Below are 27,441 nucleotides of genomic sequence, written 5' to 3' on the forward strand. Positions count from 1 at the left end.
CGTCCCGACAAGATGAAGACTTCATCTGTGTCTCTGCTCCTCGGTGAGTCAAACGCTGAAATCCTTCACTCACTCATAGCGTTCATTTATCTTATAACACAGTAACAGAGTGTGTGCTGGATGCTCTCACTGACTGACTCTAAAATGAAATCTCTTCAGGTCTGTCCAAAGTCTGAAGTTACGTTTATGCGAGAAGAAGAGTTCACTCTTCTTCTTTAGTGTTTTTGTTGTTTTAAAGTTCAGATCCATCGTGTGTTCTGGACTCAGAGAGTTGGACCTTCATATCCAGTTTGTTGTCTGTAACATGTTGACTTGTAGAGAAGTCAGGCAACCTCTTTTTTTTAATCGAAGATCAATTTTCATTCAGGAAACCACAGCTGCTAGCTGCAGGTACCACATGCTCCTCTGGTCTGTTATGTAGTCTTCACTTCCACTATAGAGAGCAAACTTTCCTTTATGTGGACTCTAATGAAAGGACTGGAGACTGTTTTTTGTCATTTACCTTACTTTTGTGCATTTTGTTATTTTTCTCATGATGAGCTTCAAACAGAAGCAAACTGGGACTCAAACCTGTGAATAAAGATCAATGAAGCAGCTTCTCCAGGTTTTTATTCAGCAGCTGATGCTGAATAAACAACTAACCCTTATCCCATGGCTTTGGTTTATAAGTTCCGACTGTTTAATCCTGAGAATGCTTTTCTTGCCTGCTGTACCCCTTACTCTTTTATTCCCTATTGCCCATCCACCCCAAACTGCTGAGTCTTCATGAAGCCTGAGTGGGGAGCAGTTTCTCTTCTGCTTCCAATAATCAACAATTCCCCAAAATCTGCTTAGTTTGGGAAATGTTTAGGTGCAGGGTGTTGGATTGTCAAAACAGATATGACTAGGGATGGGTATTGAAAACCGGTTCTTGTTGAGAACCGGTTCCCACTGCTTCAATCCCTTGGAATTGTTTGCCATTTTTGCAAACGATTCCCTTATCGATTCCAGTCGCCCCGAATGACGTCACCACGTTGCGGAGCGTCATTTACCTGGCAGGAAACACGGCGCGAAAGCGGCTCAAACGCTCAAAAGTTTGGTTATACTTTACGAGAACGGATGACAACAGGGCAACTTGCAGTACTTGAAAAGTAGATATTTCATTTAAGGGAGGAAACACTACGAATATGCAAAAGCATTTGCTCACAAAACACACGATGACCTTAAATGAATGTCGTGTTTTTAATTCGCTCCGGACTCGTGAATCTCAACCCAGCAGCAGCGGTAACGTTTGCACGTCCTCTCCCGTTAATGCGGCAGGTAAATAATCAACTAACAGTGCATATTATGTTAGCGCGATCTGCCTTATTACAAACCTGCCATTACTGTGCGTTTAGGTGACCATGATGAGAGAGACAGAGTCTGTCTGGCTCAGATGCTGGCAGTTCTTGCTGCAGTCTACAGGTAGCTTCTCCTTTCAGGCCAGGATAGACGAATGTCACCGAGCAGAGACTAAGTTTGTGGTAAAAGGCTTGCACCCATTTGCCACAGCAGATGCCCCCGATTTTCGGTAAGTGAATGTGTTTAATTGTAGGCAGGGACATTACTGGATATTCTTGTGTAATTGCTACAGAATAATTTATGTTATACTTTGTTATTGCTACAGAAGAATATTTATTTTATTATTTTACATTTACAATTTTTTTCCTGGGGACCCTGTGACACCCCATTGAAGAGCCGTAGGCTGGATCTCTTAAGATCTCACTGTTGGGTTTGTAAGGCCATGTTACTCCTAAATTTCTATCTTGTTCAAAGAGAAGATATAAAACAAAGTTCTAAGATAATCGACCTTCGTGTTCTCCTTTTTAAAAAGAATCGATAAGAGAATCGATAAAGAATCGAATCGTTAAACAGAATCGAAAATGGAATCGGAATCGTGAAAATCTTATCAATACCCATCCCTAGATATGACGCCCACCTCATTCAGACCAAGTGTACCAACATAGTTTCGTCAGCATGTGTTAAAACTGAGCTGGCGCTTTGTGTGATGTTTATAAGTCTAAATGTACTTTTAAAACCTAAACAGAACCTTAAAAGTGAATTAAAGGTCTCCCCCCTTTAATGTGATGTTTTTGGAACAAGACCAGATTGAAACAGGTTCCTGCCCTCTGACCTTCAGTGACCTCTGACCTCCTGTTGCAGGTGTGTGTGTGCTGCTGCTGTCTGCACTGACTGTTTGTGCAGGTGAGTAGATGAAGTGCACCATGGTCCAGGACAAACACTGAGTGTAAACACTGATAGAAACTGTCCGTCTGTCCTCCAGTCTCTCTGAGCGTCAGTCCAAACCTTCAGCAGTTCTTCACAGCAGCCTCAGTGTCTCTGACATGTGAAGGTCAGCTGGGCTCTGATGGATGGACGGTGAAGAGGGACACAGGAAGTGGGACTGAGTCATGTGGAGCAGGGGGGCGGGGCTTCGGGAGGTTCAATGGTCCATCCTGTGTTTTTGATGAGTTCAGCCCAGTCAGTGGAGTTTACTGGTGTGAAGGTGAAGCTGGAGAGAAGAGTGAAGAAGTCAACATCACTGTATCAGGTAATGAAGTCATTCATTTCATCAGACTAACAGCAGACTGTTATACCACCTCTACATCACTCTGTGGGTCTTTTCCTCAGATAAAGAAGTGATCCTGGAGATCCCTGCACTTCCTGTGAGGACAGGAAGTGATGTCACTCTACCCTGTAAAAACAAAATTGGTGGCACAGCTGCAGCTTATTTCTACTTTAATGGACGTCCTGTTGGACCTAAATCAGAGCACATAATCACCATTAACGTGCAGCAGTCTGATGAAGGTCTCTACTGGTGTTCTACTGATGAGTTTGGATCATCTCCTCAGAGCTTTCTGAGGGTCAGAGGTCAGAACACTGACATCACTTCCTGTTTAAAGCCAATCTGCTAAGCTGATGATAAACTGACTGAACCAGCTTCCTCATCTCTCCTGCAGGTTCTGTGACACCAATCTCTGTTGCAACAACAGAAAGAGCAACAACAACAACAACAACCACCATCACCACTCATATCTCCCATCCTCCTCCTCCTCCTCCTCCTCGCGTTCAGCAGGAGGCGTGGATGATGAGCGGCGATAAACTTGCGAGAAGCAAGTTATGCTCAACTCCACCGGTGGAATCTGACAGCGTGGAAAAGTGTGAAAACATCCATGATCACCAACGGATTTCGAAGGGCTGGACTGCTGCATGATGGAGAGGAGGACACCGCCACGGCCCTTCAGAGGGTGTTCGACTCTGACACTGACAACGAGGATTTCTTTGGTTTTGAAAGTGACAACGAAGGAAAGAAGCTGAGAGTGGATGACGAAGCCACCCTGAGTCTGTTCGTATCCGACACTGGAGAAGAGGACTTTGGTGGTTTTAGTGCGCAGGAAGAAGAGAAAGATGGTGAATGACTGACTTTTCTTCTTGTTAAAGCCGTGTCACTGCACCTGAGCCTAAAAGGTAGTTGTTATATTTGCACTGTAGTGTCAATACACTATTAGAGCTTATGCCGAGTCAGACTGCACACACAATAGTTTGTTTACAAGTTGACTTCTTCTTTATTGGGATAACACAGAAGTAACACACACACATAACTGGGCGTGGTTCCCCCTACTGGCGATGGCTTGCATAGCACACAATAATTCTTGGTTCATACATAACAGTAGTCCGAAGCTATTTTTCTGGTGTGCTGTAGGAGAGAGATAATCCCATACAGCTTATGACAAAATTTGATCCGAAGTGATTGATGGCCCTAATCACGACCTTTTGACCTCCCGCCCCTCCCCCCCGGAAGCGTGTAATGAGCGTGACGAATCGCATCCGGAGAAGGGGGGTGGGAAACCCCCCGCGTGTCGAATTGCATCCTGAGAAGGGAGGGGGGAACCCTCCGGAAGAGCGCCATCTGTTGTTGGGAAAAAAAGTTTTTAGTGGGAGGGACTGCAGCGGGGGAGGAGAATAAAAAGCAGAGAGGAGGAGTCCGTCACAATTTCTAAGTCACAGACACACAAGATGGATTTCCTTCTGCAGCCCAGCAGCGTTCCTGTGTCCGATGAGATCTGCTCTCCCAAAGAAGAAGGCTTTGAATATGACATATTCAAATACAGCATATTTACTATGGAAGGCCTCGATCCGGACCTTATGACCCTACCGGAAATACTCCGGAAGTGTCTAGTCATTTTCAGACCTGATGCGTCATGTTCCCTAAGCACAGCGGTGATGCAGCAGATGATTCTGTGATGTATAGAGAGACAGAGCGGATGTAATTTTACTTTCTTAAGCTGCACCGGCGTTTGTAATGGAAATAAAGAGTGACTTCCTGTAGAGATTTCAATAGTATTTTATTTTCCTATAATACAGACGCTGTAAAAAACCTTTAAGATACACCATAGCTTGTGATGAAAAGAAGAACTTTCTATCCGCTTGTAACCTACAGGCTGTCTATGTGTAAAAAACGAATAACTATCCCTTAGTGAATACTACTTTTCCTTTTGAGAGACTGAAAAACAAACCATAATTGCAGCGACAGGCGATCTTGTTTCACACACACACACACACACACACACACACACACACACACACACACACACACACACACACACACACACACACACACACCCCGCGGGCCAAGGAGGAGTTTTTTTCTTCAATACTTTAACAATAAGTTTTCTCAATAGATAGAAAATGATGACGCTGAGGAGTCAACATCCGATATTATCATTGCTTGTAACCCGGTAAATAATTTCGTACATCTCCCCATAAAACAAGTCTTAGCGGGGAAAAAAGCTCATATTCGAATAAGTTTATTAAAGCACCCCCCTCTGTGGGAAAGAGTCAACCATGAGGCGAGTTTTGTCAACAGCAATTGTCCATTTGGTAAAACAAATATCCGTCTCAAAGTCGTATTTTACCGTTGCAGAATGCGGAAAACAGACGGCGTTCGCAAGAAGGCACACACACACACACACACACACACACACACACACACACACACACACACACACACACACACACACACACACACACACACACACCGCGGGCCAAGGAGGAGTTTTTTTCTTCAATACTTTATCAATAAGTTTTCTCAATAGATAGAAAATGATGACGCTGAGGAGTCAACAGCCGATATTATCATTGCTTGTAACCCGGTAAATAATTTCGTACATCTCCCCATAAAACAAGTCTTAGTGGAAAAAAGCTCATATTCGAATAAGTTTATTCCCCTCTGTGGGAAAGAGTTTTTTTCTCAGAGTCAACCATGAGGCGAGTTTTGTCAACAGCAAGAACAACTGTTGCCCATAAAGTAAAACAAATATCCGCCTCTAAGTCGTATTTTACCGTTGCAGAATGTGGAAAACAGACAGCCCTCACAGGAGGCACCATAGTTAAAATATTTAAATTTCAACTAAATTTGTAGTAATGATCGGATTTCCTCACTTATCTACACCACACTCCTTGTCCTTGATTTCTTATCGTTTCTTATCGTTCCTCTGTCCCTTAATAGAAACCACATATATAGAAACTATCCTCCCTTTCAGTTGTCTTTTGCACTTCCATATCGCAAAGCAGTTACTGTAGGTTATTTTCTGCTTATGCATTAATGTAATTAATTAACTTATTTATCCTTAAGTAAGGTAATGACTTGAGTTCTAATGCTTTTTGTCTCTTGAGTTAGCTGTCAATGTGGGATTGTTTTCCCCTTTTGTCCAGTTAAAGCTGCCTTTCATTCTTCAACACAGCTTAAACTCTAATAGGTAAGCTTTCTTGTAATTTCTTAGTTCTGCAGGCTTCTTGAAAGACATCCGAGACTCTTCTTTGGATGCTGGCTGCCTTTTGTTTTGTTTTCTGTCAAGATGATCCCACACTGCTTCGATTATCTTGAGGTTCGAACCCTGGAGAGATCAATCCATGACTGATGCGTTGTTTCATCCAGGCATACTTTGACTACATTGGCAGTATGTTTGCGATCATTGTCGTACTGAAAAATGAAGTTGAAGCCAATCAGACACTACGTGGTATTACATGGTCGATCAAAATCTGGTGGAACTTTTCTACATTCATAATTTGATTAATTTGGATAAGAGCTCCAACAACACTGGCTGAAATCCAGCCTCAAAGCACGGTAGAGTATCCACGCTGTGTTAAAGACGGCTATAGACATTCACTGTTGTATCTCTCTTCGGACCTCTTCCATGCATATTTCAAATTTGGATTCATTACTCCATAAGACATATTACAGCTGATTTCTTTTTCCAGTCAATTTCTTGTGTAATTTGGCACACCTCAGCCTTATTTTTCTCTGTTCTCCTTCCTTAAGAATGGCTTATTAACAGCCACCCTTCCAACTCAGATAACTTTTGATGAGGTTTCATGAAATGTTTACAGCACTTGAGTTACTCGCCACGGCCATCCTAAATGCTAAAAACACTAAACTTTAATTCTAAATTACGTAATTAACGTTAACCAGAAAAAACAAGCCAAAGTCGAAATGTTGCTGAGCTGACCTGTGGTATGCTATGTCTTCTAAAGCACGTATAATGTAAACAGAACTGGTCTTTGCACAGAAGCCTGTGGAGCTTCATAATTAACCTCAGTGTGTGAAGAGGACTCTCCATTTAATAATAGCTGTAATAAAATGTTATGGCCGACGGTGTTAAACGCTGCACTTGGGTCTAGCAGGGAAGATTTCAACTTTTCAATACGAATGAAGGCTGAAAACTGATTAGATTAATGTCTGATGATCTTTTCTGTGCTTCTTCAAGTTTGTAACACCAAACATATTAAAGGATGATGTAAGGCTCACAGGAAGAGTTTAATTAGACACACATTTACTATTTTTCTTTATACTCTTTCTTTCTTGACATGTTTAATATGATTACTATCAGAGGAGAAAATGAACCTTGTGTAGTCTAAAAACTTTTTTATTTAATCAAACTGTAATGTTGTTGAACTCTGACGGACGTGTCTTTTAATCTTGTCAACAAATCCTTAATCATCTAAATCTGCCATTTATCATCTTGTAAAATGTTCCCTCTGCTTCTGTTGCACATCTCCCCCCGACACTCTCTGCTTCACCTGTCCTGTGCAGGTGGTCCAACCCCTGCCTGCCTCCTTAAACTGGGGTGTTTAAATCTCTTTACCTCTGTTGTGAACTTCACACAAAGTTTGTGGTAACAAAATCAAACTGACGAGGATCTCGTTTGAAAAACACACACACTCACGAGACAAAATAAAAACAGACTGCTCAAAGCAAAAGCAGAGCCCTCACAGCTGGTAGTACAAACACAGTGACAACATGCGTATTAGATACCCTCAGTGCCAAAAGCATAAATATGAAAAAATGTGATCACCAAGAATATCCTAAAAATGGCATTGAGGTGCGTGTTACAGTAAAGAAAAAAAAAAGTAGCCAAATTTTCATCTGAAAATGTTGAATTTTAGTAAAAACAATGCTCTGTAGTTTGATACTGTCGTTACAGACAAAGCAGATGTTTAAAGCCTTTGGACACACATTTGAAACGCACTCATTCTCCTTATCAGCTGGAAACATTAAAGCCGTAAAATGACTTTTTCGAACGGATAAAAACTATTGAACAGCAGCAATGTTGAGCCTGTTCCAAAATTTGAATGTACATGTGTTGAAGGTGCGGGTCTTGTTGAATTATTAAACATACTTTCTTTAATTTTTCGAGCCACAAAAACAACAACTTTTAATTTCTTCTGCTTGAGTCTCGGCCTCGGGTAGCTCTACTTATCATTGCTCAGTCAGTTGTCTGTTTGCGCTACTTTTTCAAGGAGCAGTGGATTATTGGTAAGGGTGACTTTATGTGTTTAGCTACTTAAGTGGAAGTACTGTGGATAGTTTCACCTTACATACATAAGGCTGACAGTACAGCTTCTGAGGTATCTGTTTACAAAATGTTATATTCTATCCACAAATTCTTTGCAATTTTACATTGATAAACATTATCCTTAACACATTTGGCCCACATAAAGTACTATGGCCATCACACGGTCATTTAGAATAGTTTAAATAACTCGTGTCTTAAGTCCTTCCATCAAACAGAAAAAAAAAAAGTTGCATGGTTCACTTTATATTTCTAACATTTTGTGATATAAAGTCGTTCATAACAACCTGAAAGGCCGGGAGTTTAAAATGCAAACCGATGGAAGCAGAAGTAGAAGACTATAATGTCTCAGAGCACACGGTGTCTATTATTGTGTAGACATGTATAAATAAGAGCTTAATAAAGATGCTTAATTTCTTAAGAAATAAACAGGTGGAGTGATCTTTATCAAAAGTGGATGTTGCATCTGTGGCTAAACCACTGTACCCAAAAAAACTTTAAAAATCTACTGTGTGTGAGGCTGTGTAAGTAAAGCTTGCCCTTCACACCTGCGTGTAATAAACCATTTGTTGGGGGTTGTGGATTTGGCACCTCAGCATTGTGAAAGTGGGGAAACATGTTTCTGGCTGTGCATAAGATTCCTCCTTACAACTTAGAATCTCAGTTCTAAATGAAATTCAGATGTTTTTTTAAGTATGGCTAATGTATTAATTGACTTCTAAGACACACACACACACACACACACACACACACACACACACACACACACACACACAAGAACAACACAGAGAAGAAGAAGAGGGGGTCGTTTTACTACACATCATAAAAACGCAATCATTCATCTTCCAACTGTATCTTTCTGTTCTGGCTTTAGAGTCATAGGTTGTTTACTGAGCCGTACTTTGGGAGTCATACTGTTGTGATACTGAGGAGAAAAGGGTAAGGTTTGATAGACTAAACCCTTACACACATAACTTGAAAAACCTAAAGAGTGTGTGAGACTGCTAGCTGTGTTGTTCAGCATTAAACTCATCTACAAATGTGTTAGTAAAGAGCGACTTGTACTTCTGTCCCATTAAGCAACGGTTTAACAAATTTCACTGCAAACTATAAAAGGAATCTGGATTTATATAGAACATAGTAGTGATGGATTAAGTGCAGGAAACACTAGTATAAGGTGTCTATGGAACAAATCTCCTTCAGCGTTCAAAATGACCAAAGTGAGGCCTACAGGCGTTTCTCTCGGTTGGTTGTGTTCAGGGAAAAAGCAGCTAAATACACTGAGACTGCTCCCCATTGTTAGTGAGTTAACTCTGGATATCTGTAGGTTTTGTCAAACTTGGAGTGAACAAAAGCAGAAAAACAGTAAAAGATGCAGACAGTGAAAGTCTGGTTTATTTCATGAACACAATGAAACATTTTACAGTCCACAGAGCAAAGTAGCATACATGATAAATAGATACACATAACATGAGAAGTAAAACTCGTCGTCTTACCACATGTTATATTCTGTAAACTTAAAATAACCACAGAAATTAGAGTTTAGTGTTTTAAAGTCATTATTAAAAACATGAGTCAACATTACTGAAGTGACGCTTTAACGATGCGTCTTATCACCGTGTTTATGATGATAAAACATGTCCTCTCGTTAGTAGATGTCAGCGCTGTCACTTGTCATGAAAATGTCCAGAGCCAGGGTTCCTCTTTAATCACCATTGATCATTAATAGGGTCACAAAAGATTTGTCACATTATCCCCATAAACAAAATGCTTTTATAGAAATCATTGTGATACAAATATTTAGATTCTTGATTCACAATGTGCACGAACTCAAAATCTTTAGAGGTTCATATTTATAAAGTATCGCAAATAATACATTTATACCATTGTATGAGCTACACTTCTTGTAAAAAAACTGATTGAAAAAAGCTCCTGTCGTGACCTTCCTTCTGTGAGGACACACACACACACACACAGAGAGAGAGAGGGGGAAGATCATTAGGATTGGAGGCGTTTTTGGATTTTCACTTATTGTTGGCTTTACAGTCACATAAAATTCATTCCAATTTTTTTGCCTTTGCTTCAATTAAGGTGTTTCTTTAAATCTACAGCAGCTTCCTTTTCAAAAAGTTTACTGACATAGTAAGGAAGTAGCTAGGGAACTCAGTAAGTATGAGCAACAACAGCTTAGGGACTGTTTCTACAATAAAGAGGAATTCATCATCATCTGCAGTTCATCAAAAAAAAAAAAGTGCCATTAAAAACAATTCAGCAGATCCTCAAAGTATGGATACAATCTGTTTTCAGCTGTAGAGGTACGCTTCACGTACTTATCAACATGCAGTTTAGAGGCTTGCATTAGAGTGCTTTGGTACTTGGGCCTCTTTTATTTAGCACGGTTATACCATTGTGTATTTAGCTATATAAATATGCTCAAGAGTCTATTGTATGTTTGTCATGCAATTAAAAATTCAAAAATATAATTTTTAAATCAGTAACTTTGCAAATTTAGAGGAAATGTTTTTGGATAACAAATGTGTCACATTTTCAACAGGGTTTGAATAATCAGCGTTAACACAGAGACATTTATGCGCTGGGTATAACAGACATCCTTACCTTGGAGCAGAGAAACACGGTGTATTGTTGCTTTTCTCTATTGTATAAGCAGCGCCCGACTGTCAGAAACGCTCTGTGTGGGTAGCAAAGTCGGATCCAACGCACATCCAGGAATCCGTGTGAAAGAAAGGTCTCGCTGCAGCTAGGCTCTCAGGATAGTCAGGCTTTTATTTATATTTGCATTCTGGTGCGTTAAAGCAGCCTCTGTGTCCCGCTTGGATCCTCATTCTGAAAATTCAGATATTTAAATAAAATGGTGAATTGGCTAGTGATGAGGAGCCACTTAGATCCGTAAAATGAGGTTTGATTAAATTAAACTCTTATGAACAGCTATGAACTCTACCTCTCTGCTGATGTGTTCCAAACAAGCAATGTTTTCTACACGTCCAAACTGTGTGCTAACTACCTCACACCGCTGTGTCTGGGATCCGAAAAAATAAAAAGTTAAAACGCTATACCTTGGGGGAATTGTGAAGTGCTGAGGAAACTACTGTGTGTCTGATGGGGTGTTTTTATATAGGTGGACTTGGTTTCAGTTGGCCTCTGACATGATAAGATAAAATAAAGGAAACTGATTGTAATGGAACTACAGTGCTGGGATGCTCTTGATAAGGCAGCCTCTTTTATTGTTTTATGACTTGTTTTGCTGACTGTTGAGGGCCTAACTGTAACCAAGTCCACCTATATAAAAACACCCCATCAGACACACAGTAGTTTCCTCAGCACTTCACAATTCCCCCAAGGTATAGCGTTTTAACTTTTTATTTTTTCGGATCCCAGACACAGCGGTGTGAGGTAGTTAGCACACAGTTTGGACGTGTAGAAAACATTGCTTGTTTGGAACACATCAGCAGAGAGGTAGAGTTCATAGCTGTTCATAAGAGTTTAATTTAATCAAACCTCATTTTACGGATCTAAGTGGCTCCTCATCACTAGCCAATTCACCATTTTATTTAAATATCTGAATTTTCAGAATGAGGATCCAAGCGGGACACAGAGGCTGCTTTAACGCACCAGAATGCAAATATAAATAAAAGCCTGACTATCCTGAGAGCCTAGCTGCAGCGAGACCTTTCTTTCACACGGATTCCTGGATGTGCGTTGGATCCGACTTTGCTACCCACACAGAGCGTTTCTGACAGTCGGGCGCTGCTTATACAATAGAGAAAAGCAACAATACACCGTGTTTCTCTGCTCCAAGGTAAGGATGTCTGTTATACCCAGCGCATAAATGTCTCTGTGTTAACGCTGATTATTCAAACCCTGTTGAAAATGTGACACATTTGTTATCCAAAAACATTTCCTCTAAATTTGCAAAGTTACTGATTTAAAAATTATATTTTTGAATTTTTAATTGCATGACAAACATACAATAGACTCTTGAGCATATTTATATAGCTAAATACACAATGGTATAACCGTGCTAAATAAAAGAGGCCCAAGTACCAAAGCACTCTAATGCAAGCCTCTAAACTGCATGTTGATAAGTACATGAAGCGTACCTCTACAGCTGAAAACAGATTGTATCCATACTTTGAGGATCTGCTGAATTGTTTTTAATGGCACTTTTTTTTTTTTGATGAACTGCAGATGATGATGAATTCCTCTTTATTGTAGAAACAGTCCCTAAGCTGTTGTTGCTCATACTTACTGAGTTCCCTAGCTACTTCCTTACTATGTCAGTAAACTTTTTGAAAAGGAAGCTGCTGTAGATTTAAAGAAACACCTTAATTGAAGCAAAGGCAAAAAAATTGGAATGAATTTTATGTGACTGTAAAGCCAACAATAAGTGAAAATCCAAAAACGCCTCCAATCCTAATGATCTTCCCCCTCTCTCTCTCTGTGTGTGTGTGTGTGTGTCCTCACAGAAGGAAGGTCACGACAGGAGCTTTTTTCAATCAGTTTTTTTACAAGAAGTGTAGCTCATACAATGGTATAAATGTATTATTTGCGATACTTTATAAATATGAACCTCTAAAGATTTTGAGTTCGTGCACATTGTGAATCAAGAATCTAAATATTTGTATCACAATGATTTCTATAAAAGCAATTTTGTTTATGGGGATAATGTGACAAATCTTTTGTGACCCTATTAATGATCAATGGTGATTAAAGAGGAACCCTGGCTCTGGACATTTTCATGACAAGTGACAGCGCAGACATCTACTAACGAGAGGACATGTTTTATCATCATAAACACGGTGATAAGACGCATCGTTAAAGCGTCACTTCAGTAATGTTGACTCATGTTTTTAATAATGACTTTAAAACACTAAACTCTAATTTCTGTGGTTATTTTAAGTTTACAGAATATAACATGTGGTAAGACGACGAGTTTTACTTCTCATGTTATGTGTATCTATTTATCATGTATGCTACTTTGCTCTGTGGACTGTAAAATGTTTCATTGTGTTCATGAAATAAACCAGACTTTCACTGTCTGCATCTTTTACTGTTTTTCTGCTTTTGTTCACTCCAAGTTTGACAAAACCTACAGATATCCAGAGTTAACTCACTAACAATGGGGAGCAGTCTCAGTGTATTTAGCTGCTTTTTCCCTGAACACAACCAACCGAGAGAAACGCCTGTAGGCCTCACTTTGGTCATTTTGAACGCTGAAGGAGATTTGTTCAATAGACACCTTATACTAGTGTTTCCTGCACTTAATCCATCACTACTATGTTCTATATAAATCCAGATTCCTTTTATAGTTTGCAGTGAAATTTGTTAAACCGTTGCTTAATGGGACAGAAGTACAAGTCGCTCTTTACTAACACATTTGTAGATGAGTTTAATGCTGAACAACACAGCTAGCAGTCTCACACACTCTTTAGGTTATTCACGTTATGTGTGTAAGGGTTTAGTCTATCAAACCTTACCCTTTTCTCCTCAGTATCACAACAGTATGACTCCCAAAGTACGGCTCAGTAAACAACCAATGATTCTAAAGCCAGAACAGAAAGATACAGTTGGAAGATGAATGATTGCGTTTTTATGATGTGTAGTAAAACGACCCCCTCTTCTTCTTCTCTGTGTTGTTCTTGTGTGTGTGTGTGTGTGTGTGTGTGTGTGTGTGTGTGTGTGTGTGTGTGTGTGTGTGCCTTAGAAGTCAATTAATACATTAGCCATACTTAAAAAAAACATCTGAATTTCATTTAGAACTGAGATTCTAAGTTGTAAGGAGGAATCTTATGCACAGCCAGAAACATGTTTCCCCACTTTCACAATGCTGAGGTGCCAAATCCACAACCCCCAACAAATGGTTTATTACACGCAGGTGTGAAGGGCAAGCTTTACTTACACAGCCTCACACACAGTAGATTTTTAAAGTTTTTTTGGGTACAGTGGTTTAGCCACAGATGCAACATCCACTTTTGATAAAGATCACTCCACCTGTTTATTTCTTAAGAAATTAAGCATCTTTATTAAGCTCTTATTTATACATGTCTACACAATAATAGACACCGTGTGCTCTGAGACATTATAGTCTTCTACTTCTGCTTCCATCGGTTTGCATTTTAAACTCCCGGCCTTTCAGGTTGTTATGAACGACTTTATATCACAAAATGTTAGAAATATAAAGTGAACCATGCAACTTTTTTTTTTTCTGTTTGATGGAAGGACTTAAGACACGAGTTATTTAAACTATTCTAAATGACCGTGTGATGGCCATAGTACTTTATGTGGGCCAAATGTGTTAAGGATAATGTTTATCAATGTAAAATTGCAAAGAATTTGTGGATAGAATATAACATTTTGTAAACAGTTACCTCAGAAGCTGTACTGGTAGATCTATGTATGTAAGGTAAAACTATCCACAGTACTTCCACTTAAGTAGCTAAACACATAAAGTCACCCTTACCAATAATCCGCTGCTCCTTGAAAAAGTAGCGCAAACAGACAACTGACTGAGCAATGATAAGTAGAGCTACCCGAGGCCGAGACTCAAGCAGAAGAAATTAAAAGTTGTTGTTTTTGTGGCTCGAAAAATTAAAGAAAGTATGTTTAATAATTCAACAAGACCCGCACCTTCAACACATGTACATTCAAATTTTGGAACAGGCTCAACATTGCTGCTGTTCAATAGTTTTTATCCGTTCGAAAAAGTCATTTTACGGCTTTAATGTTTCCAGCTGATAAGGAGAATGAGTGCATTTCAAATGTGCGTCCAAAGGCTTTAAACATCTGCTTTGTCTGTAACGACAGTATCAAACTACAGAGCATTGTTTTTACTAAAATTCAACATTTTCAGATGAAAATTTGGCTACTTTTTTTTTTCTTTACTGTAACACGCACCTCAATGCCATTTTTAGGATATTCTTGGTGATCACATTTTTTCATATTTATGCTTTTGGCACTGAGGGTATCTAATACGCATGTTGTCACTGTGTTTGTACTACCAGCTGTGAGGGCTCTGCTTTTGCTTTGAGCAGTCTGTTTTTATTTTGTCTCGTGAGTGTGTGTGTTTTTCAAACGAGATCCTCGTCAGTTTGATTTTGTTACCACAAACTTTGTGTGAAGTTCACAACAGAGGTAAAGAGATTTAAACACCCCAGTTTAAGGAGGCAGGCAGGGGTTGGACCACCTGCACAGGGCTGGTGAAGCAGAGAGTGTCGGGGGAGATGTGCAACAGAAGCAGAGGGAACATTTTACAAGATGATAAATGGCAGATTTAGATGATTAAGGATTTGTTGACAAGATTAAAAGACACGTCCGTCAGAGTTCAACAACATTACAGTTTGATTAAATAAAAAGTTTTTAAACTACACAAGGTTCATTTTCTCCTCTGATAGTAATCATATTAAACATGTCAAGAAAGAAAGAGTATAAAGAAAATAGTAAATGTGTGTCTAATTAAACTCTTCCTGTGAGCCTTACATCATCCTTTAATATGTTTGGTGTTACAAACTTGAAGAAGCACAGAAAAGATCATCAGACATTAATCTAATCAGTTTTCAGCCTTCATTCGTATTGAAAAGTTGAAATCTTCCCTGCTAGACCCAAGTGCAGCGTTTAACACCGTCGGCCAGAACATTTTATTACAGCTATTATTAAATGGAGAGTCCTCTTCACACACTGAGGTTAATTATGAAGCTCCACAGGCTTCTGTGCAAAGACCAGTTCTGTTTACATTATACGTGCTTTAGAAGACATAGCATACCACAGGTCAGCTCAGCAACATTTCGACTTTGGCTTGTTTTTTCTGGTTAACGTTAATTACGTAATTTAGAATTAAAGTTTAGTGTTTTTAGCATTTAGGATGGCCGTGGCGAGTAACTCAAGTGCTGTAAACATTTCATGAAACCTCATCAAAAGTTATCTGAGTTGGAAGGGTGGCTGTTAATAAGCCATTCTTAAGGAAGGAGAACAGAGAAAAATAAGGCTGAGGTGTGCCAAATTACACAAGAAATTGACTGGAAAAAGAAATCAGCTGTAATATGTCTTATGGAGTAATGAATCCAAATTTGAAATATGCATGGAAGAGGTCCGAAGAGAGATACAACAGTGAATGTCTATAGCCGTCTTTAACACAGCGTGGATACTCTACCGTGCTTTGAGGCTGGATTTCAGCCAGTGTTGTTGGAGCTCTTATCCAAATTAATCAAATTATGAATGTAGAAAAGTTCCACCAGATTTTGATCGACCATGTAATACCACGTAGTGTCTGATTGGCTTCAACTTCATTTTTCAGTACGACAATGATCGCAAACATACTGCCAATGTAGTCAAAGTATGCCTGGATGAAACAACGCATCAGTCATGGATTGATCTCTCCAGGGTTCGAACCTCAAGATAATCGAAGCAGTGTGGGATCATCTTGACAGAAAACAAAACAAAAGGCAGCCAGCATCCAAAGAAGAGTCTCGGATGTCTTTCAAGAAGCCTGCAGAACTAAGAAATTACAAGAAAGCTTACCTATTAGAGTTTAAGCTGTGTTGAAGAATGAAAGGCAGCTTTAACTGGACAAAAGGGGAAAAAAATCCCACATTGACAGCTAACTCAAGAGACAAAAAGCATTAGAACTCAAGTCATTACCTTACTTAAGGATAAATAAGTTAATTAATTACATTAATGCATAAGCAGAAAATAACCTACAGTAACTGCTTTGCGATATGGAAGTGCAAAAGACAACTGAAAGGGAGGATAGTTTCTATATATGTGGTTTCTATTAAGGGACAGAGGAACGATAAGAAACGATAAGAAATCAAGGACAAGGAGTGTGGTGTAGATAAGTGAGGAAATCCGATCATTACTACAAATTTAGTTGAAATTTAAATATTTTAACTATGGTGCCTCCTGTGAGGGCTGTCTGTTTTCCACATTCTGCAACGGTAAAATACGACTTAGAGGCGGATATTTGTTTTACTTTATGGGCAACAGTTGTTCTTGCTGTTGACAAAACTCGCCTCATGGTTGACTCTGAGAAAAAAACTCTTTCCCACAGAGGGGAATAAACTTATTCGAATATGAGCTTTTTTCCACTAAGACTTGTTTTATGGGGAGATGTACGAAATTATTTACCGGGTTACAAGCAACGATAATATCGGATGTTGACTCCTCAGCGTCATCATTTTCTATCTATTGAGAAAACTTATTGATAAAGTATTGAAGAAAAAAACTCCTCCTTGGCCCGCGGTGTGTGTGTGTGTGTGTGTGTGTGTGTGTGTGTGTGTGTGTGTGTGTGTGTGTGTGTGTGTGTGTGTGTGTGTGTGTGTGTGTGTGCCTTCTTGCGAACGCCGTCTGTTTTCCGCATTCTGCAACGGTAAAATACGACTTTGAGACGGATATTTGTTTTACCAAATGGACAATTGCTGTTGACAAAACTCGCCTCATGGTTGACTCTTTCCCACAGAGGGGGGTGCTTTAATAAACTTATTCGAATATGAGCTTTTTTCCCCGCTAAGACTTGTTTTATGGGGAGATGTACGAAATTATTTACCGGGTTACAAGCAATGATAATATCGGATGTTGACTCCTCAGCGTCATCATTTTCTATCTATTGAGAAAACTTATTGTTAAAGTATTGAAGAAAAAAACTCCTCCTTGGCCCGCGGGGTGTGTGTGTGTGTGTGTGTGTGTGTGTGTGTGTGTGTGTGTGTGTGTGTGTGTGTGTGTGTGAAACAAGATCGCCTGTCGCTGCAATTATGGTTTGTTTTTCAGTCTCTCAAAAGGAAAAGTAGTATTCACTAAGGGATAGTTATTCGTTTTTTACACATAGACAGCCTGTAGGTTACAAGCGGATAGAAAGTTCTTCTTTTCATCACAAGCTATGGTGTATCTTAAAGGTTTTTTACAGCGTCTGTATTATAGGAAAATAAAATACTATTGAAATCTCTACAGGAAGTCACTCTTTATTTCCATTACAAACGCCGGTGCAGCTTAAGAAAGTAAAATTACATCCGCTCTGTCTCTCTATACATCACAGAATCATCTGCTGCATCACCGCTGTGCTTAGGGAACATGACGCATCAGGTCTGAAAATGACTAGACACTTCCGGAGTATTTCCGGTAGGGTCATAAGGTCCGGATCGAGGCCTTCCATAGTAAATATGCTGTATTTGAATATGTCATATTCAAAGCCTTCTTCTTTGGGAGAGCAGATCTCATCGGACACAGGAACGCTGCTGGGCTGCAGAAGGAAATCCATCTTGTGTGTCTGTGACTTAGAAATTGTGACGGACTCCTCCTCTCTGCTTTTTATTCTCCTCCCCCGCTGCAGTCCCTCCCACTAAAAACTTTTTTTCCCAACAACAGATGGCGCTCTTCCGGAGGGTTCCCCCCTCCCTTCTCAGGATGCAATTCGACACGCGGGGGGTTTCCCACCCCCCTTCTCCGGATGCGATTCGTCACGCTCATTACACGCTTCCGGGGGGGAGGGGCGGGAGGTCAAAAGGTCGTGATTAGGGCCATCAATCACTTCGGATCAAATTTTGTCATAAGCTGTATGGGATTATCTCTCTTGTAGGTTATTGTTATATACTACATTTGTTACCCATTTATGAAGCACAGTACATGTTTTGTACTTGTAATTACCGCTACTTGTACATATACCTAAAAAGTTATGCAAATATGTACCCATAACTTGTTTTTCAAAATATTAATAAAAGGGGTGTGTCTCCAAACAGCCATCTCTTTCCTGACAATTCGCTTTCTGCATTTTCTCTTACATATGATAAGTCAACATTGAAACACCTGCGGCTTTTAGTCACGTGCGGTAATGTATGTACAAAACAGGATTTTCCCCTGATTTTAGCTTGTGCGGCTAATATTCAGGTGCTCTTTGTAGTCCGGGAAATACGGTAATTTTCTTGAATTCTTACACATTTTTACATGATATTAGTCGGCGGCTCCTTTACTAAACAGCTCCAACTGTTTGATTTGTTTGAATTTTACAGGACAGCTTTTTCCCGTGTTACTCATTCATTATGGAGCTACTGTAGTTAACATGTAATGCTTCTCTAAAACCCTGTGACACAATCTTCTTTAACATTAGTGCGCATTAACCCCACATCTTCCCTGTTTTATTGCTGATGTTGGCCTGACAGTATTGGGGTAACAATGTCTCCTCTGTTTAGGAGAGGGCAGCAGGGTCACATCCTCACTGACATCACCTGTATTTGCACTACAGTCGTTCCCTTCACTGACCTTTGCTCTCCTTCTCTTTTCCATCATGTTGTGTAAAACTGAAACAGGCATTAAATGTTTACTACAAATGATGCTTTACACAGAAATGCATTGTTAGCTGTTTTTACACACCAGCCTGTGTGGACCTTTAGTCTGAGCATGGGGTCAAAGGTCAGGACAGAAATGCAGCACTGTAAAACATATACATATGTAGAACATCAGACATTTGACTGATTTGTGTTGTGACAGCTAGTTTTTTCTTTATACAAATAAATCATCATCACACACAGAAGAAATGTGCAGACCGTACATTTATTAGCTAATATCAGTGGATACAAGAAAAATGGTATGAAGACAAACACTAGCAGCCTTAGCGTTTCTGTTCTGAATCTCTAATCTCTCACAGATATTCATCAAACCCTGTCCTCTATCAGCTTTCAACATAAGAAAAGTATTAGGCCTCATTGAAAAACAGTCTGTTTGCAGATGAAGCACTTTAAAAACTATACTTAAAAACATTTCATACACAAATCTGTCATTTATCCAGATTTTCTTGACTGAGTTTACAATTTACTAGAACTGCCAAAAAACACGAATACAAACAAATGATGAAGGATCCACTTCAAGGAAAGTGAAAAAGCCTCTGTTAGCTGCTGTTTGCAGCTGGCACAGTCTAACAGAGGCTAATACCAACGCTAACCAACAGTTTAGCATATCGTCGACAGCTCACCTCAGCATGGCTGTCCTCGGTCAGCAGTGAGCTTTATTAACTTGCACAAAGTTTTACACCCTGTTTGAGAGTAAATAAAAGTGGACATTTCTCAGCTCCAGCATTGACAGCTGAGGTAAACGGTGGACCGACAGCTTATCCACAAAATGGGGAAAACTCCGGTCCAGAATCCGGTCCAGTCCTCGTGGCAGTAAAAACTGTAATCATGCATACATGCTTTTGTCACACCTGACCATTTCGTACAATATAATTGAAGTTTTGGATTTAAAAATTTAGCAGACGTGAACGGCAACATTCCTGATGAGGCTGGTCAACGCTGTTCAACTAGAAGCCTACGTGGATGATATCCCAGCCTACACATCCCCCTGAACTGAACTGCCTCAGTGAAATACTTGCTCACTCACACCAAACTTCATGAAATGTGAATGTGTTACCTTGCTGGTTCCCAGTTGCAGCTTAAGTGCATCCAATATTAGATTTCCCAGCTTTTCAAACACACCATGAGCTGTGCCATTTTCTGGGCACAGCAGGTTAACACCATATAAAGATTTCCTGATGTTGTATCTCCAATAACAGGTCACGGCATTTCACTCTCGAGGCAGCCAGTGCCCTCCCTGCAGTCCCAAAAGGTTGATTCGGTTCATCTTGACACACACCTGTGTGCACTTATATTCAAAAGGTTTTTCCGTGTAACGATCTGATAGTGGGTGTGGGGAGTCATAGCGGGCATGGACAAGATTCAGTATGAGGTACCGAGGTATTCGGGTGAGACCACTTGCTTCTTGGGATCCTTTGGCATCAGGGCTGTCCGGCCTTCAATTGAGCTTTTCAGGTCTATCTTTTTCTTTGTGTGTGTGTGTGTGTGTGTGTGTGTCCTGTCTGGCACTGTAGCAATCAGAATTATGTCTGAAGGCCAAGACAAATGCCCAACAGATTTACTTTCCCAAGTGGGCCTTTTGCAATACTGGTCCACTTGATTGTCATAGTTTATTTGATCTTTATTAGTTATTTTTATAAGTTATTGTAATCAGGCCAGACTGGACTCGGGGACGGGAAAGAAAAACAAGAAGAACAGTTCAGAAGAAAGTTAACAGAAGGAGAGGGAAAGAAAAAGGAGAAGAGAGAGAGAGAGAAAACACGATGAAAATCTGCTTCATCACCTTTTTTTTCTCTTTTTCCTTTCCCTGGATCACCTGTTGAGAAAGAAAAAAGAAAACAAGCAGAGGAAGACTAGAGCAATCGCATAAACAACATCACGATGATCTATGTGACTATAACAGTAAATACTAAATATTAAACATTATTGTAAGATCAACAGAACACAGTGTGCTTTGAGGTAGGAGCCAAAAAGGGTGTAGTTTGTGTGTGTGATCACCCGTGTGTACACCTGTGAGCATGGACGCGCTTGTTTTTAAAAGGTTCCTTCATGTAATGATCTGCTAGAGGGTGTGGGGGGGCCACAGCCCCGTCCTCCAGGGCATGAAGCAGGTATGGAGGAGATCAAAACTCCAGACATCCAGAGGCCCCCAGAACACAAGAGACCAAGGAAGACCCACAGAGGGGCAGCCGCGCCACTGTCCCAGAAAGAGCTGAGGAGAGTCTCAGATGAGGGCTCACTCAGCAGCCGCGGAGCAGAAGCCGGGGGGGGGGGGTGCAGTGACGCGCCCGTGAGCTCTGCCGGCAGCCAGCTGCGCCTGAGTGACCGAGCCCCAGGCCGAGAGGCCAAGGGCACCCCACCTCCGAAGTGGCCCGAGCGAGCCCCAGGCTCCAGGCCCGATAAGTGGCCGCCAAGGAGTGAGCCGGTGTGTTCCTGGACGCCCACCCCCAGACACAAAGAACCACCAACGCACCGATGTCTGAGGGCGTCTGCCACCGGATATAAACTTTTTTCAAGACAGTGAATCTTGAAACCAGAGAAAAAATAGAGAGTTTTAACTTGTTCCATTGGCAGATTTTTTTCACTTATTTCAAGCTAAAATATTTATTAGAATTCAAATTTAGACAGAAACAAAGTGAATAATATTATTTTATTATCACGTTGATGCAGCACATGGTTCAGTTAACTTTGTATAAACACGTGTTAGAAATGTTCTTCAATCAGCTCTTTTTACTCTCATTTCACAGCCACTACTTTTTACTTTTACTTGAGTAAAGAAGTTGAATTAGTACTTGGAGTATTTTTAACAGTAGTACTTCTACTTCAGTACACACTGTGTGTACTTTTACCACCTGTGTCTGAGACCTCCTTCAGGGTCCACCTGAAGCTCTCAGTCTGCTGTGGAAAAAGGAAATCCAGGTGAGTTTCTCCTGATCACCTGAGGCCGTCATTACTGTGTGAACCCACACACCACTCCTCACTCCTCCCACCCGCTGCACACAGTCACTGAGTACAGACCGGCTGATTCCTGTAAAGGGAGAGGCAGGAAGAGGCGGAGCAACAGCTGAAAAACAAGAAGCTCAACGTCATTTTTCAGAAGTGAAAGTGTGAGAGAGCAGCAGCAGAGCTGCAGTCGAGTCCTGTTTGTCTCTAAAAGAAGATTCACTGGAGTCCATCAGGTTTCTCTCAGCAACAGTGGTGAGTGCAGCTGATCACACTTCCTGCTTCTACACAAATCTTCACTCTGTTCACTTCATCAGGGTCTAGAGCGTCACCTCATTTCTCCATGGTGCCACTTAGGCTACGTCCACACTCGCCCGGATAGATTTGAAAACAGCGCTCCGCGTCCACACTAGTGTTTTCAGTCGTTTTCACAGAGTTGTGCGTCCACATTAAGACGGCTGAAAACGCTTACGTTCCAGTCCTGCGCATGCGTGAAATGCAAGACGATTCGACCGGTCTCATTTCTGTCTGCTGCTGATTCACTTTCCGGCTGTTTGAAACGTCGCGGCGAAAGGTGGAGGAAAAGCACCGAGTTTTAAAATGGACTAACAATGAGGTGGAGTTGTTGCTGCGAGTAACACAAAAGTACAAAGTTGCAAAACCGAGAGAGAATTAAAGAATTTGAAGAAAAGCTCTGTGGAGCATGTGCAGACTGATATTCATCTTTAATAGGACTGTCAAAACTGCTGCTGTATAATGCTCTCCACTATCTTTGTTTAATTGGTCACATGCCTGCATCACATGACTAACATGCATCATCGTTTTAGAAAGTCTCTGTTTTCACTGTTCACTGTGACACAAACGCACCGTCTCCAAATTATTTACTTTCCGGCTGTTTGAATCGTCGCAGCAGAGGTGAGCAGCGTGATAGGAGTGGATGTAGCTGTGGGTAATGAGAAAAGATGAAAAGAACGATTGATAACTTTTTCGTTAAGGCCGGTGCTCTGACACGGAGCCATCAACCTCTCAGTGTCTAACACTGGTCTGCAGACGGCATCAGATAATGAGCCACATTAGATGGACTCTGAGCCCACTGACAGTAAAAGGGTGAAGTGTAGACATTTGGAAGAGAGCGGCCTGACCAGTTTCTCTGACTATGATACTGTAAAGCTGACAACATGATGCATTTACTGTGGTGAGTGTGCAAAGACCATGGCAGGTGTTGTGCCAAGGTAGGGATCCCCAACAGGATCTGTTTCCCTGCGTCAGGAACATCGGCTGGGCAGGGAAAGCGGACCCAACGCACTCCGCCTCCATCACGACCAACTAGACGTGGAAGGAGTGATGTTTTAGTGACAACATGAAAGATGAGTGTGACCGTTCAGTTTGTGGGTTACAACAGAAAATGATACATTTATTGTTCTCGTGTGTTATCGGACGGGATCGTTTTAACAAACCGAGGACATTTTCCTGATAATTATCTGTATCCTCCTGTAACTTTACTGTTTAAAGAGCTAAAACCTCCAACATTTCAGGATCAATAAGTCCTTATAAGACGTGTTTGTGAGCTAAAAATCAAGAATGTGGGATACTGTTTGTCTGTGTCAGCCAAACTACTTCACATCTTTGTAACGACTGTTAAAAAGATGTTCATCCTGTTGATCCTGTTCATCTGGACGCTGCACTGTACAGCAGACACGACGTTGTTCAGTTTGTGTTTGAGATGAACCAGTTTGTGTCTGAATGTGTTGCTGGGTCTCCACCAGTTACTCTGACAACTGAAGGTTCAAGATTTTTATTTTGACATTTGCACACAGGACCAACAGTCCATGCACAGTGGAATACTTGTGCAGAGCTTTCCAAGTCAAATCACACTTTAACAATATAAAGACAGAAAAAGCAGAAGGATAGAAATGAAGTCCGGAGTAGGGTAGTCGTACTATTTTCTATATACAAAGAAAAAGAAGAAAATGTACAGAGAGTGTGTAGTTCTCTACCTCTTATCGCACTCACAGTGTTGCACATTTGTTCCACAGATCTGTTTCACAAGTCTGTTGTGAGTGTATTGCCCGATGGTCAGTGAACCGATGATACATTCAAAGTGAGGTTAAGTAGTGCTGTGTTATTTTAAGTGTTCAGTGTGTTTTTGTTTGCCGTCAGTCTGACAGTTGTGGGGAAGAAGCTGTTGAAGAATCGTGTTCTGTGTGTGATGCTGCTGTCCGCTCTGTTGTGTCTGAGATTGTATGTGCAGCTTTGTATGTGCAGGTCCATGGATGCAAGTGTTGTTCCCATAATCCTCTCTGCAGACTTTCTGACTCTTCAGAGCCTTCCTCTGTGTCTGTGTAGTGTTTCCATACCAGACAGTGATGCCTGCGGTGAGGATGCTGTCTATCAGTCCTCTGCAGGCCTGGGTGAGAGGGTGGTGGTTCATGCCAGCTTTCCTGAGCAGCCGAATGAAATAAAGCCTTTGCTGGGCTTTTTTCACAGTTGCTGTAGTGTTGAGAGTCCAGCTCAGGTCTGATGTAACCTGCAGTCCCAGGAATCTGTGGCTGTTTGCCCTCTCCACCTCCGTCCCTTTGACGATAAGAGGCTGCAGGGGAGGGAGTTCTTCCAAAAGTGCAGTATTCATTCCTTGGTCCGTGTTGAGGATGAGGTGAAGAAGCTTCTGTGATGAAAAGAAACTTAAAGAAGTCCAGACGCTTTTCTCTCCAAGCTCCTCAGACTACTGACGCTTGTTTCTCTCTTTGTAAAAATGAAATTTAAAGTGAATTTTGAATCAAATGTTTCTCTTCTTTCTCCCTCAGAGTGCAGACATGTCTGCTGCCAGCAATCTGCGATCTGAAGATCAGTTTCTGTGCTCCATCTGTCTGGATGTGTTCACTGATCCAGTCTCTACACCATGTGGACACAACTTCTGCAAAACCTGCATCAGTCAGCACTGGGACATGAATGTCATCTGTCAGTGTCCCATGTGTAAAGAGACTTTCTACACTCGACCTCAGCTGAAGATCAACACTTTGTTCTCTGAGATGGTTGCTCAGTTCAGACGTGAAGCTCAGCAGAAAGCCAGCAGCAGCAGCTCAGAGCAACAAGCTGCCAAACCAGGAGAAGTTCCCTGTGACGTCTGCACTGGAACCAGACTGAAGGCCCTGAAGTCCTGCCTGGTGTGTCAGACCTCCTACTGTCAGACTCACCTGGAGCCTCATCTGACACTGAAACGTCTGAAAAGACATCAGCTGGTTGATGCTGTGGAGAACCTGGAAGGCAGGATGTGCACGAAGCACGATAAACTCCTGGAGCTGTTCTGTAAGACCGACCAGACATGTGTCTGCGTGCTCTGCCCTGTTTTAGACCACAAGAACCACGAGTTTGTTCCTCTGAGAGAAGAATATGAAGGAAAGAAGGCAGAGCTGGAGAAGACAGAGGCTGAGATTCAGCAGATGATCCAGAAGAGACGACTGAAGATTCAGGAGATCACAGAGTCGGTGAAGATGAGTAAAGATGCTGCAGACAGACAGAAAGCAGAAGGTGTTCAGGTCCTCACGGCTCTGATGGAGTCTGTTGAGAGACGCCTGAAGGAGCTCATGAAGGAGATCGAAGACAAACAGGAAGCTACAGAGAAACAGGCTGAAGGTCTCATCAAAGATCTGGAACAGGAAATCTCTGAGCTGATGGAGAGAAGCTCTGAGGTGGAGCAGCTCTCACGCTCTGAAGACCACCTCCACCTCCTCCAAAGCTTCTCCTCCCTGAAAGCTCCACCCAGCAAGGACTGGACAGAGGTCAGAGTTCATCCACCATCATATGAGGGGACTGTGGGGAGAGCTGTGGCTCAGCTGGAGGAGACAATCAGGAAACTCATGAAGAAGAAGCTGTTTGAGGCTGAGCTGCAGAGGGTGCAGCAGCATGAGGTGGATGTGACTCTGGATCCTGATACAGCTCATCCTAATCTCATCCTGTCTGATGATGGAAAACAAGTGTACTGTGGTGATGTGAGGAAGAATCTTCCAGACAACCCAGAGAGATTTTCTAAGTGTGTTATGGTTTTAGGAGAGCAGAGTTTCTCTTCAGGCAGATTTTACTTTGAGGTTCAGGTTAAAGGAAAGACTGCCTGGGATTTAGGAGTGGCCACAGAGTCGATCAACAGGAAGGGAAAAATCACACTGAGACCTCAGGATGGTTTCTGGACTGTAGTGCTGAGAAATGGAAATGAGTACATAGCTCTTGCTGGTCCTTCAGTCCCCCTCTGTCTCAATCCTGGTCCTGAGAAGGTGGGGGTGTTTGTGGATTATGAGGAGGGTCTGGTCTCCTTTTATGATGTAGGTGCTGCAGCTCTGATCTACTCCTTTACTGGCTGCTCCTTCACTCACAAACTCCACCCATTCTTCTGTCCCTGTTTGAATGATGGAGGTAAAAACTCTGCACCTCTGATCATCTGTCCTGTCAATCAAACTGATCAACGACTGATTTAATTTGATGAACTGATTGATTTTTCTTGAAGGGAACAAATGAACATATTGAGTGTAAATCCTCTACAGTCTCCATGTTTCTATAGAATCTGATCATCAGGACTCTGATTCACACTTTGATTCTCATGGAGTTTGATTTGAACAGAAGAAAAGTTGAATCAGGAAATGTTCCCACTGATGGAGACTCGAGCTGAAGAGCAAATATCAGAGAACAAATGTCCAAAAGCTTCATTTCCAATAAAGTTTGTTCAATGCTTTGAGTGAATCCAGACTCATGTGTGGCTGTTATACGGAGCATCAGAGTCCAGCTGAGTTATGTTGGATACAAACTGCTTATTTTGGCTCTGTGAGGAGTTTTGTTCACTGAAAACTGATGAGACGGATAATATTCAAAGAACTCTGTAGAGATTCATGCATCCATGTTCTCCACCTGCAGGTGTGGAGGAGAAAGGTGGAGCACAGACTGCTGCATCCTTCCAGTCACATCATTTTGATGATTATATTTGCATGTTGTGATGATTTGGGTTAAAGACAAACAGAGTTGAACGGCTGCAGTCACAGCATGAAGACGATGCTGAAGCTGAGCTGTCAGTGAACATGTTTCACTGTGATTTGATTTGAAGAATAGAAAGTGTGTGTGGCTGCTGACAGCTGCAGTCTCTGCTAGTCTGCATAACACACACACAACTTTCCCCCTGAGGCAACGATGCAGCAACAACACAACAGCTGCAGACACACACACACTGTTAAAGAACACTTTACTGTTTAAGGCAGAATTCCTCAGTAACAATGATTTGAGTCTACTGTGTCTAC

General features: G+C 41.3%; 2 protein-coding genes across 2 annotated transcripts; both read left to right on the forward strand.

Moving 5' to 3' along the window:
- LOC146634841 (uncharacterized) lies at nucleotides 1-24,683 on the forward strand. The gene is made up of 7 exons (XM_085349971.1): nucleotides 1-43; nucleotides 2,182-2,223; nucleotides 2,303-2,569; nucleotides 2,650-2,889; nucleotides 2,979-3,099; nucleotides 24,323-24,403; nucleotides 24,509-24,683. The coding sequence occupies exons 1-7, from the start codon at nucleotides 13-15 to the stop codon at nucleotides 24,681-24,683; spliced, it is 957 nt and encodes a 318-aa protein (XP_085206097.1). The 5' UTR covers nucleotides 1-12.
- On the forward strand, nucleotides 22,331-27,322 carry LOC146634842 (E3 ubiquitin-protein ligase TRIM21-like). Its single transcript, XM_085342570.1, has 2 exons — nucleotides 22,331-22,417; nucleotides 24,967-27,322. The coding sequence occupies exon 2, from the start codon at nucleotides 24,976-24,978 to the stop codon at nucleotides 26,629-26,631; it is 1,656 nt and encodes a 551-aa protein (XP_085198696.1). The 5' UTR covers nucleotides 22,331-22,417; nucleotides 24,967-24,975; the 3' UTR covers nucleotides 26,632-27,322.
- The last annotated feature ends 119 nt before the right edge of the window (nucleotides 27,323-27,441 follow it).

Source organism: Diplotaxodon limnothrissa, linkage group LG3 (assembly GCF_057381915.1).
Source record: "Diplotaxodon limnothrissa isolate DT_005_m linkage group LG3, D_limnothrissa_male_GT1.1, whole genome shotgun sequence".
NCBI lineage: Eukaryota > Metazoa > Chordata > Actinopteri > Cichliformes > Cichlidae > Diplotaxodon > Diplotaxodon limnothrissa.